The sequence below is a fragment of the Porites lutea genome, chromosome 1, assembly GCF_958299795.1.
Source record: "Porites lutea chromosome 1, jaPorLute2.1, whole genome shotgun sequence".
In the NCBI taxonomy this organism is placed as follows: Eukaryota; Metazoa; Cnidaria; class Anthozoa; order Scleractinia; family Poritidae; genus Porites; species Porites lutea.
In genome coordinates this window covers 51,072,347-51,084,802 of record NC_133201.1, presented here as the reverse complement: position 1 = coordinate 51,084,802, position 12,456 = coordinate 51,072,347, and the positions used below count along the sequence as shown (strand labels likewise).

At 40.0% G+C, this 12,456-nt stretch overlaps 1 protein-coding gene across 1 annotated transcript; it reads left to right on the top strand.

The window, feature by feature from the left end:
* Positions 1–132: 132 nt before the first annotated feature.
* LOC140921148 (reticulon-4-interacting protein 1 homolog, mitochondrial-like) lies at positions 133–11,963 on the top strand. The gene is made up of 8 exons (XM_073371118.1): positions 133–794; positions 4,663–4,731; positions 5,406–5,530; positions 5,920–5,968; positions 6,239–6,375; positions 9,220–9,406; positions 10,542–10,634; positions 11,815–11,963. The coding sequence occupies exons 1-8, from the start codon at positions 339–341 to the stop codon at positions 11,935–11,937; spliced, it is 1,239 nt and encodes a 412-aa protein (XP_073227219.1). The 5' UTR covers positions 133–338; the 3' UTR covers positions 11,938–11,963.
* The last annotated feature ends 493 nt before the right edge of the window (positions 11,964–12,456 follow it).

Sequence of the window (12,456 nt, the reverse complement as noted above, 5' to 3'; positions counted from 1 at the left end):
GGAACTGCTGAGCCTTCGATGTTTCAGAGTGTTTCGGTAAAACTCAGAATTTCTTTATCATGTTTGCGATTTTTTTTTCAACCAGAGAAAAATCAGGACGAATTGCTTTTTTGGCGTGACAGCCGTAGGACCGTTTTTCGCCCTCTAGCGTCGGCTCCTGAGGAGATGATGAGGACTGGTTCCTAGTTTCTGCTGTCAACAATGGCGGATGTATCGTAGGCTGTTAGTCTGTGCAGTGTTACGCAATGTAGTCGTCTTTTTGCAGACAGATATCGCGTCTTTGTCGTTCCAAGGTAGCTGACGGACACCAAAGAAATTTAAATACGGCAGGGGACACGATGGCAAACTGTGTTTTGCTGACATCGAGAACAAGATGTTTTTCCCTCTCTCAAACAAACACTTTCTCCTTCAGTCGATCCAAACGACAGGTTTCTCCTGTTAGATCTCTTATACACACTTTTAAACGGTCATTATCAAACAATGCAGGAAATCTTTCAGCCAGAAATACAATGGAGGCGTGGTATATTAATAAATATGGCTCAAACGACGTTTTGCAGCACGGAAGACTGCCGCTGCCGAGTCTTGGAACGCCAACGGATATTCTTGTGCGAGTCCACTCCGCTTCTGTTAATCCTTTAGACTACAGAATGCGAAGCGGTTATGGAGAGTCACTGCTCAATTTGTGGCGAAAGCTAGAAAACGTTAAAGAATTTCCACTTGTATTAGGAAGAGATTTCTCTGGAGAGGTGGTGAAAACAGGACGGCTTGCGAGAAGGTTCAGGAAAGGAGACCAGGTGTGTTGGGTATAAAAAAGGATACAAATCTGGGGGTGGCTCAGGCTAAAGGAGACCATATTCCAACACAGTTTTTACAATAACTGAGTGATATCTCCCATGCTGATTCATCGAGAGCTATGGTCAATAAAAGTGCAGACCATTGAAATGAAGTGAAAATGTTCAAAACTTTACACTGAAACCAATTGCCTGCATGGTTCCACTTGAGTTTTGAACATGTTGATGTCATTTCTATGGTCGATAAGAGTAGAGACCATAGGTATTTTTTTACACTCAACCCTAAATGATACCTGTATGGGTATACTGCCCTCCTGTCCCAACACCCAAAGTTTAGACCAAAATCTGCATTTCCACCCCTAAGCAAGATGATGAGCATTATATTTCATAAATTTTCATATGGGAGCCTCCCTACCCGTCCTCGCCTTGAAGATTTGAGAATGATAAGTCAGAAGCAATGGAAAACATGATTATGTAGCTCGGCAAAGGTGAAAATTTTGACAGACATTTGTGTAAACGTCTGTCAGTACTTCCAGCAATGTTGTTAGATTTTTGCTAACTGGTCCATGACAAAAGTTGGAGAAACCGCGGAGGAACCAAGGAAGGGTTTTTCCACAATTATTGCTACAGTGGGGTTCTTTTCATACCTTATGTCTTTGGTATTTCTTGTTCCTATCCTAAATGTCGGTTGTTTCATCCACACTGAGGTCGATTCGCCTACATGATCTTAATCGCTTTATAGACATTTTATACAATTTATAATCATTTAAAGAGAAAATTACAAAATGCCACTGGATTTGAGATGGATTTTGTGACTTGTTTTGCCATGTGCTTAGCCGATTAACTTGTGTGAACAGATCCACGATCAAGTTAGTGTCATGCAAATTGTGGCACAAATTGTTTTTAAGGATTACAATAAACTTTTGGTTTTTTGAAAAAATATTTCCAGAACAGCATCTCTGTCTATTATGTTTTACTGATTATTTACAACCTATTTGAACTCTAAGTGTACTATAAAGAAGGTCACCGAGGTAATGTTTTAGAAGTTTTAACATGCAAGAGTCATCAGTAAGCTTTACTCCTATTTATACAATACTAATATATAGATTTAGCCAGGGCTAAAAGCGAGGCTCCCATTAATAAATTTATAATTTAAATCAAACAGTAAACTTGTATTCCACAATTCAGTTAACTTTAGAGCACATTCGTGTGACTTTTCATGGAAAGGCTAAGTGATTTTACAAAAAATAATTTGCAAGCAGCCCAAGAGTGAACCAAATCTCACATCGAGTTGATAGCCTCATAAGTACACCCAAAGACTGGCAATCATCTTCGATCACATTTATTAAGAGCCATAATGGCTCACGATCGCCTTAGATTAATTAGGCCTGGAAAAAAAATTCCGGCCGAATTTTTTGCGTTCGACAAGTTTACTTTACAAAATCTTGCCAACAAATCTGGGTGCGACTGTAAACCAACCTTTTATATCATTTATACATCACATCTGAGGTGAAACAGTACTATGAGGCACTGTTTTTATCATACAGACCTCGCACAACAGAATGCAGTATTTCACAATATTGCGATACAAATTGCTATCATTCAATATTCAGGACGATCGCAGCACGCGTGGGCTTTAGCTAAACCGTTAAAAAAAATTTTCAAAATCATCTATACGGCCAGCCGGTTCTGACTTTTGCAGTGCTAGCAGTGGCGAGTGTTTGAATGAACATTAACAGAGTTACGCTCCAACATAATAAAGAATTTATTATGTTTATTTTTTATTTTAAAACGGTTTAACGCGCGGCATTTTGAGTACTCCGGGAAGCGTTGTTCACTGAACGACTGAAAACAATCGACACAGCGATTAAAATTACAAGAGACAGTACTAACAATTAATAAAAGAAATATAATTCGGAGAAACATATACAGAGACGAAAATTTTCATTCAGGAAGACAAGTATTAAAGTGTCTCTAAAAATCCTGAGTCTTCGAGCTTAAAGCTGAATTTTGTGTTTTAAGCCGGCTTCCCGGTGTTTGCTTTTTTCAAAGACGAACTCGAGGCAAGGAAATCGCTCAAACCTTTCTTTTACAGTCAGAATTATAACTAAATATTCCTTGAAACGTTTTCTTTCTATTTGCGGTGAGAAAATGTCTAAAGGCTTTTTAAAGATCTGTAAGCTTATAACAAACCTGATACGCGGTCAGATCATTGTCTCAAATCTTACAAACGTGCGTAAACAAAATAGCCGCATAAACTACGCTCGACTTCATTAAATTAGGAATAAAAAACAAACATCAAATACAATAATTACTTAGGCTTACCACTCGAGATGCAGCTCCTGAAAGGTATCAAGGAAGGCCAGTATCGCTTCAGACTTTGCAACCCTCTTACGCATTAAGCGAGGTGAAAACGAAAACGATGCCATCCGAAATCGGATTTCCGACTTTGACTCAACCAAAAACTCATTAAACAAACTAGCCATGAATAACAGAAGACTCCTGATAGAATCTGAATTTCATTTTGTACATCCAGTGGAAAAAGAAAGTTAAAAACATCACAAGTTGACACAAAACTCTGTCAGCTTCAGCTGTCAAAGTAAACAAGATTCAAGATGCTGCATAAATTTTGCGCATGAACTCACCTGTCAAATTTTGACCAATCAGAGCATAAAAATTGGACGTAGAGCGTGACCAACACGTGAACATGGCAAGAAAAGTCAAAAGCAACTGTCTTCCCTGCCTGTAGCAGCTGGCTGAATTTTCGCGTCCGAGGTCAGTTTGAAATCAAAATTTTAATTGTGCGGCACATAAACACAACATATTTCATATGAATTAAAAAAAAAAATTAAACTTGAGCCTGCAATCATTTGAAAACAATTACCTTGTCAGCGGATAACTTCAAAAAAATACTCGACCTCGATGGGTCGACACCTGAGCCCGCGATTCGCTCAAGTGATACTGGTCAGCGGATACCTTGTTTTGACAGCTGTCAATTGATCACATTTCCTGTGCTCCGATCCCAAACTAGCTAAATATTAATAATAATATCCATGCTAAAAAGTATGAGATTGAATATTGTTTGCGATCTAGTAAAACGATTAACTGGTCAGCGGACAGCTTCCAAATAAATTACGTCACCCTGATGAGTTGACAAATGAGCCCGCGTTATGGTCATGGGATACTGGTCAGTGGCTATCCTGTTTTGACAGCTGTCAATTGACTATATTGTGAATGTCATATAAAAAAGATGAGGACTTGCCAACACACGCCTGAGACACCCCTCCCTTCCTTTTGATAGTCTCCCCTACCCTACCCGTACAATCTGTAGACGCGTACGTACGTACGTACGTACGTACGTACGTACGTACGCTCGGTCAGTCACGTGACAACCAAGCGAAAAGAGGTTGACCATATTCCATGAGTATGGGGCTCTGTCCCACGCGCGCTTCGCGCGCGCGGGAGCCCCGCTATTACTCGTATAACCTTAGTGTCGCTGAAACAACTTTAATAGATCACGTAGGCGAATCGACCTCAGTGTAGTCAAATGGACAAGTCGGCAAAACGACCAGTTTCCCCTATGGCTGCATCATCCCCAACACAACTCCCATCAGGGATAAGGCAAGAGACCTATTTCCCACAACTACTTGGCCTTGATTTAAATTGAGGGCTTTTAACAAATCAGAAATGGCCCATTACGGTTATGACTAAATTTTACAAATATTTAAGTTTTTGAAATTAGTTTTTTTTTGCAAGGGTTAAGTTGGAGAGGAGAAGTTGGGGGTTAAAGGATGAGGAAGTAGAATGTTGTAATTGTCTTCGCTTGTTCCTGTCTTTCATAATATTTTTCTGCTGGTTTGGCTGAATGTAGGTCTGGGGTACGCCTAGTGTTATTGCTGGAGGAACACATGGACAGTTTGTAGTTGCAAGTCAAGATGAGGTAATGCCTTTATTAGTTTGATTAAGTATTGATGAGTTCCCATATCAAACAACAGGTTTTCTCATGCATGCCCTCAGAACCTAACTTTTACTTTTTATGGAGACAAACGGCAGACAGTGTACCTGTACTTTTTGCAGAAGAAACCAAAATTCAGCTGGTAGCATACACTATCAAACTCTGTCTAATTGCTAGTACCTTACCCATGTAGACAGCCATATTACTGTGGCATTGGCCACTGACATCGACAGCTGTTTTGTTCTTGTTAGTCCTGACTTTTCAGATTAGCAGTGTATAGTTCCAGAGGAAAGGGTCTTGCAACCCACTGTTTACTGCCAAGGGGAAGCAAAACCACTCATTTAAGGCCCAGTTCTACACCACATGTGTTAGCTGTTAGCTGTGACCTGTAAAATGGCTCTCAGCAAGCATATAGAGAAAGAATCAGATTTCTTAATGCAACAGGTTTGAGGGCAAAAAAGTTGTCCATGGTTTCCACTGCCTAGGTGGTATGGCTGCAGGCCTACATATATATAGGTACTGTCCATATCACGAAGTTATCTAGTGTTATCATTTCTTTCATATGGCTCCTTTTTTAGACTTTTATCAAAAGATTAATTTGCTGAACAATTTTTATTTTTTTGTTTCTTTGTCTGTGTTTGTATGCACCTGCACAGTAGATGTCTATAAAGCCATTCAATTGGACACACAGTGAAGCAGCATCTCTTCCATATGTGGCTTGTACTGTTTGGACAGCTCTTGCTAGCAGGGCAGGTCTTAAACCTGAAAACTCTCATGATAAACAGTAAGTATGCAAATATTTAGATATGAAACCGAATTTGTTAAATCCAAAGCTGAGAAAGCCTTTTTTGCTGCCTTCCTGTTGTGTGTTTAGGCACCGGAGAAATAATCAGTTAATCACTATGACTTGCAATTATAATATTAAAGACCTTTTGGGTTCAGAGACCCTACTCTTCCTTTAAAATTTCCAATTTGAGTTTGACAGGAAGCTGTCTTGTTTTTATTTTCCTTTTGTTTCCAGTGAAAGTAGCCAAGGGAAATCCCTGGCCAGCTTGGGTGATTGTACAGGAAGAAACAAATTTTACAACTTTCCACAACAAAATACAAGGGCTTGAAAACTATGGATAATTTTGTGAAACATTCAAAATATCAGTATTGTTTGTTTTCTCATAGTGTCCTTGTTCTGGGTGGATCTGGTGGGATTGGAAATTTTGCTATCCAGGTATGTTGGCTTTTCATGAAGAGAAAAAAAGAGATAAAATGCAAGACAAAATTCCTGATGGATCAGTCCGTATTTTGTGGAATTGCTTAGAACTTAGAACTTTTTTTATCAGAATATATTTTGCTTGCCAACTGTCTGTCAACAGAGACTCAGCTGAATTTGAACTTCCAGTGCTTATCTTGCCAGGGGTTTTGACATGCATTCTCTTGGTAAGGTTTTGACATTGTTGTAAGACTTTCAAGCAATTGTAATGTTAGTGCATTTGTTTAGCTTTTGAAGGCCTGGGGAGCTTTTGTCACCACTACATGTGCAACAGATGCAGTAGAACTAGTGACTGGACTTGGAGCAGACCATGTGATAGATTATAGTGCACCTGACATGAAGGAACAACTAGAATCATTAGGAGGGTATGACTCATTATTGTACCAGTTATGTCCATTAAATAAATCAACTTTATTTTTTTTAAGCAGATGCCCTGTTAGGGTAAAATTTCAAAATGCTAAATGGCCTTGAAACAACGACATATGAGAGGGCAGCAAATGAAATAAAGATGGATTAAAACTGCTTTAGCAACAAGGATTATGCACATGTGTCGATGATGGCGGTCAAAAACCTCTCGGTCTCTTTGATTGCCAAGTTTTTGCTTGACAGACTTTTGGTTTGGTTCCACAATTAGGCTCAACCATTTCGTAATTGCTACATGTAGGACTGCTGCTAATTCAAGTTCATTTCATGAATGGTTCAGTATCAACCATTTTAAAGAAGACCAAATTTATTTTATCCATGGCAATTGCAATGTGAAAGTGAACTTTTTTGGAACTTGCATATGGAAGAGTGATATGTGATAAGTTTGATACTCTGCACCCGATATAATATTGTTTGGATCATTCTGTCTGAAGAACAGCAATGCTCTTGGTACAATAGAAATCTGTCAAGTGGTAAAATGCCTTCGGTTCAAGAAGTCTAATTTTCACAAAGCTACATATTTCTTCGACTGCAAGTAGGAACCTTCTGCTCCTCTCTGGAGACGTTGAACGCAATCCAGGATGGCATGAAATTACCATTGCTTGATCTATCAATGGTATTATGCAACCTACAAATCCAACTGTACCTACTAATAACAATCATGGAATTAAAGGAGGTAAAATTCATTGCATACCCGTACACATGTCTACAAGAAAGCATGTTAATCATTTCACGGTTGGACAACAACAGACAACTCATCACAATCTACTTACCATACTTCGTACTCCTTGTTCCCTCATTTAAAACGTCCAAAGCAGTTGATTTTTGCTTTTGAATGTAAGGTCTATCAAGAACTAGGCAAAAATCTTAAATGGTTTTGTTGTTGAAAACAAAATTAGTATTATGGCACTTACAGTTGGTTAAATCCACTAGAAACTGATAATCTAATTCCCATAAATGAGTTAATATCTAAGGGGGTACTCTTTCAAGCACTTTGCTAGAGATGGTCAGGGTGGAGGTGTATGGTATTCTGTTCAAATAGAGTCTGCAGCTGAAAGTGAAACCCTGTGATCACTGTAGGACATTTGAACATGTGAACACGGTACTAAACTCATCCAATAAATCAACCTCCTCCTTTAGACAGGAATCGCACAACCACTCAGCTGTTCCTTGATGAGTTTACAAGTTTTCTTGAGGAGTTGGCAGTCAACAGAAGAAAGATACGTAATACCTCTGGTGACTTCAGTTTCCATATTGATGTTCAAAGTGATGTTAATGGCAAAAAATTTCTTCACCTCCTTGATCAATGCATTTGATTATACACAGTTTTTAAAGGACCCGACACACAAGCAGAGTCACATGTTAGATCTGGTTATCACTAGATCTGAGGATAATCTGGTACATAAGTTAGCTATATCTGTCTCTAATATGTCAGATCATGCTGATGTTGGACCTCTCTGCAGCATTTGGTACAGTAGACCATAATATCTTACTAGAACGATTGTCACAGAGGTTTGTTAGCACTAGACATGCCTTGGAATGGTTCGCATCCTATCTTTCTGATGGCTGTCAGTCATCACAACGAAGCCTTCAATGCGGTGTGTCCCAAGGGTGTGTCTTGGGTCCTGATTGTTTACCTTGTGTACCAGTCTACTTGCTGAATGCAGCAGCAGGGGTTGTCACGTTAACAGGCAACAGAGAACACATCACCCCTATTTTAGAAGGGCTCCACTGGCTACTAGTTGAACAATGTGTTATTGTTAAGATATTAGTAATAACCTATAAGGTGCTAAATAATCTTGCTCCAGCTTAGCTCTCCAATTTAGTTAAGCAGTACGTACCGAGTAGGAACCTTAGATCTTCTAACACCAATGGTCTCGTCAGTATGTCTATTTAAGAGCCTTCTCATCCACAACCCCTGCTCTGTGGAACAATTTACCCCAGAATATAAGGTCCTGAGTTGTCTTAATAATTTAAATGTTTACCGCTAGTTGTAGGAACATATTTCCTACAAAATTTCCTTTTTGTTTGATTTTATTCATATTTTTATTCATTTTAGCAAAATTGTAAATGTAGTGCATAACTTAATTTTAAAATTTTTAAATGGTGCATTGTTATTTACTTCATTATTTTTTAATTAATTGTTGTGTAAAGTGCCATTGGACAGCAATGGAAATGGTGCTATAAAAGTGAATGTTATTATTATTATAATCAAAAATACAATAGTAAATACCAACAGGGACATGGCTGCCTCCTTAGTATGTGAAACAACTGGTTATGCGAATTCAGACTAGGATCATAGCTACACCCCTAAAAGGACCTCAACAAAGGGTCCGGGATTGAATGTAAGACTATAAGGGCCGAGAACATGAAAGGTGTGAAAGTTTTGTGCTCTTCAAACAAAAGAAGGAAATGCAATCCAACTAAAATATATTTTAGCTGTTTAAAAGACATTCTGTTTTAACTCTTTTGCGCCCCAATATAGTGGCACAAATTCTTCAAACTGATCACTATACATTTTCTTGAAGAATGAGTTGAGTGACTTTGATAAAAAATCAAAGCATTTACTCTCAGGTGATCATTTTATTAATTCTCATAACCTAATCTCTTGAAATAGTATGGATATCGTTAGGAGAATATTGATGTTGGTCACAAGTGGGACTTCAAGCCGTTAAGTGATACGGACACTTACATCCACACTGAGACTGTTAAGTGGTTACTCAATAGATGGTCACTGCTTAATTTGATGCAAAGATAAATTAATACCAATTTATATCTCTTTTCAGTTTTGACGTAATTCTTGATCCGTTTGGAGGAGACGTTGGTGAACAATACACAAGTTTTCTGTCTAAATGGAAAGGTGCCATTTATGTGACCCTTGCCCCACCCCTCCTCAGTAAAACTGATGAATATGGAACAGGTTTAGGGCTTCTATCTGCAGGACAGTACTTGACTTCATCTGCTCTTGAAAAGGTACACTGCCTTTAGTTATACAACAGTGGCGGAAGTAGGGGAGGGGCCCGGGGGGGCCTGCCCCCCCCCCTTATTTTTAGACCAGACTGAGGCTCAAAGGGCCGAAAAATTTTTTTTGGAGACTGGGCATACGTATATACATACATGTTTTTTATTTGGAGTCTTATACAATAAATAGTATATTAACTATTTCCAAATAACTAAAATTACAAACAGCAAAAATTCCTGACCATATATGGCTTATCTCAAGGTCTGGATGACCGCCGACGCCCCCCCCCCCCCCCCCCCTTACCCCCACTGAGTTGACAAAACAAAATGGAATGGTTTCTTAGCTAAGAACTGTGCTCCCAGGCCCTTGTTGGTTCTTTGTATTTGTATAGGGTAGCAGAGCAGGGAAGAGTAGTAGGAGAAGGTGGAGGCAAGGAAATGGTGAAGAGGACAAACATGAGAGTTGGCAGGAGCTGATGGGCTCCTGGAGTTGGACAGGGTTCCGCTTTGCACGCACCGGTGCTGGAAAGTCCTCGAATTTCGGTGCTAACTTTATCCAACCCGGATTCTCAAGTGCCTAAAGGAGCAAACACAGAAAGACCTTCAGGATAAAATTTTTCATGTTGTCGAACAACTAAAAAGACATAGACTCGAGGCTCTTGTTCGCACTGAATGAAGTCCTTGAAAAATTGGAAAAGGGTCCTTGAAAAGTCCTTCAAAAAATAGTACGAACCCTGGTTGGAAGATGTCGAGGTGGCGCAAAGAGGAAGAAGAGGAAGAAGACAACGGGGAGAACAAGAACTAAGAACCGGAGGAAAAGTGGTGTGTAAAGAAGGAGCACCAAGGAGGGCTAGCATTAGAGTTGGACGATGTCGATGTAGGGCAAGGAGGAAGAAGAAAAGAAAGACAATGATGAGAGCAAGGGCTAAGAAGAGGAGGAAAACCATGGGTAAAACGATGTTTGGCCGGGGGGGGGGGGGGGCAAGGATGAGGGGTGGAGGAGGTGAAAGGAGAGGAGGACTAGAAGTAAGAGACTGAAGATGACAGGGGGACAAACAAAAACAGAAGTTTTTGGAATGGTGCTAAATGCAAATTTAGTTTAGTTTGTGTTTTTATCTGAGTGGTATTTGTGTTGTTTTTCCGGTAGGCTTTTTGTAGCGGTAGTTTGGTCTCATGGGGTTTCTTTAGTCCAAATGGCGCAGCATTGGACTACATTCGATCTCTTTGTCAATCTGGAAAGGTACGTAGTATGGCCGAGTTGTACAATACCTTTTATCTTAGTTAGTAACTCCTGCAACTGTGATGTATATTCATTATTTCTGCAAGACCACAGAACGAAGTTAAGGGCTAAGACAAAAAAGCGTGCTGCGCGTGCAAATTTGTTTTTTTGCTACTTAGATCTATTAGTCCTGAAGCCATTTTCATTGTCCTCCCCGTTTAGTATTACACGATTTAATTTCTTTTTGTGTACACGTACTATTAAGCAGCGCTTCGCTTTTAGCCTTGGCTAAATCTATATATTACCATTTTATTGACCGTACGTTTCGTTAACAAACTCGTACAAATTCTGACTCCTCACCAGTCGTCTCTCAGGGCCTGTTTACATGGAGGTAGGTGACCCCAGGTAGGTGAGGTAACTCGCTTAGGTGGGGTAACCCGCCTGTCCATATAATCTCTAATTATAATTTGATCACGTTTACATGATAGGTGGTGTGACCCGCCAAGGCGGGTAGCCCGGTCTGCCAGACTAGGTAACCCTCCCAGCTGGGGTCAAATTTTGCCATGTAAACGTGTCAAGGTGGGGTAACCTGCCTAGCCGGGGTCGGATTTGTCATACATCAAATTCGCGCAAAATTCACGTTAGCGGTGGCTTTGCATCATTATTTTAAAAAGGTAACAATATAAGAGGACATCACTAAAGGTTGCAGCAAGAGCAGGGAGCGAGTGTAGAAGAGCATTAATCGCCAAAACACGTGGTTTGCGAGCATGTTTCTTGTTTACGTACTTGGCGACCATTTAATAGTCTTGAGAAAGTGTACCCCGGGATGGAGAGGTTGTAATATTGAATGTAAACGAAGGTTATTTGTTTACCCCACCTAAGCGGGTTACCTCACCTACTTTGGGTCCCCCACCTCCATGTAAACAGGTCCTCAGTCTCCTAATACTAACAACCGAAGCACGGTCAATAGGAGCGCAATGGGAGATGGGAAAGAGGAAAGAGAGGACACGTCTTTCCCTTTCGTTTTCCTCCTTCCCACCCCCCCTCGCGCACCCTTTGGTCACGCTTCTTGCGTTCCCTTGTTCGCGCGTGATCCAAATACAGTCGACTGGGGAGGAGCCAGGTACAGATTCAATAGCTGAGTTTACAAGGTTTGCATTTAATGTAGACTAAGTAATATTCTGCTCTTTTTTTCTCTTAGATAAAACCTGTAATTCAAGAAGAGTTTCCTTTCTCCAAGACAAATGAAGCTTACGTTAAACTTGAGAGTGGGCATGCCAGAGGCAAAATTGTTGTTAATATGATTAGCGACGAATCTTCGTAATGCTATTAAAAGTTCCTTCTGAGCGGGGTGTTTTGTTTTCGTTTTTAACAAGAACTGAGCAAACAAGTATAATTTAACTAATGGGAAGGGACTCAGTTAAACGTTGTACGTCCCCAAATGTAACTGTCCAACTAAACATCAAGAGGGGAAGTCAACCGATAAACGGAGGGCCTTAAATGACCTGAAGAGTCGTCAAATTTGTGTTTGTGTGGTGGGGGAGGAAGGTGAATTTTTTGGGGGGGAGGGTGAGCCCCGTCAGGTTACATAGATCTTGATCTGGTGGTAGATTTCTTTTTCACCATATCCCACGTTGTGTAAAAAAAGAAAGCCCCTTACCCGTAACACCCTCTTCAGGAGTCCAGTGCTCTTTCAACTGACCTACAACGTCGGACGAAACCTGTTGAGACACATGGCAAAATGACCCTTTTCCTGTCATCTTGGCAAACATTAAAACCATTGCCAAATGAGTGCTTGTTTCCCCCCTCCCTTTATACAATGTTTAGTATTATGAAAAGAATT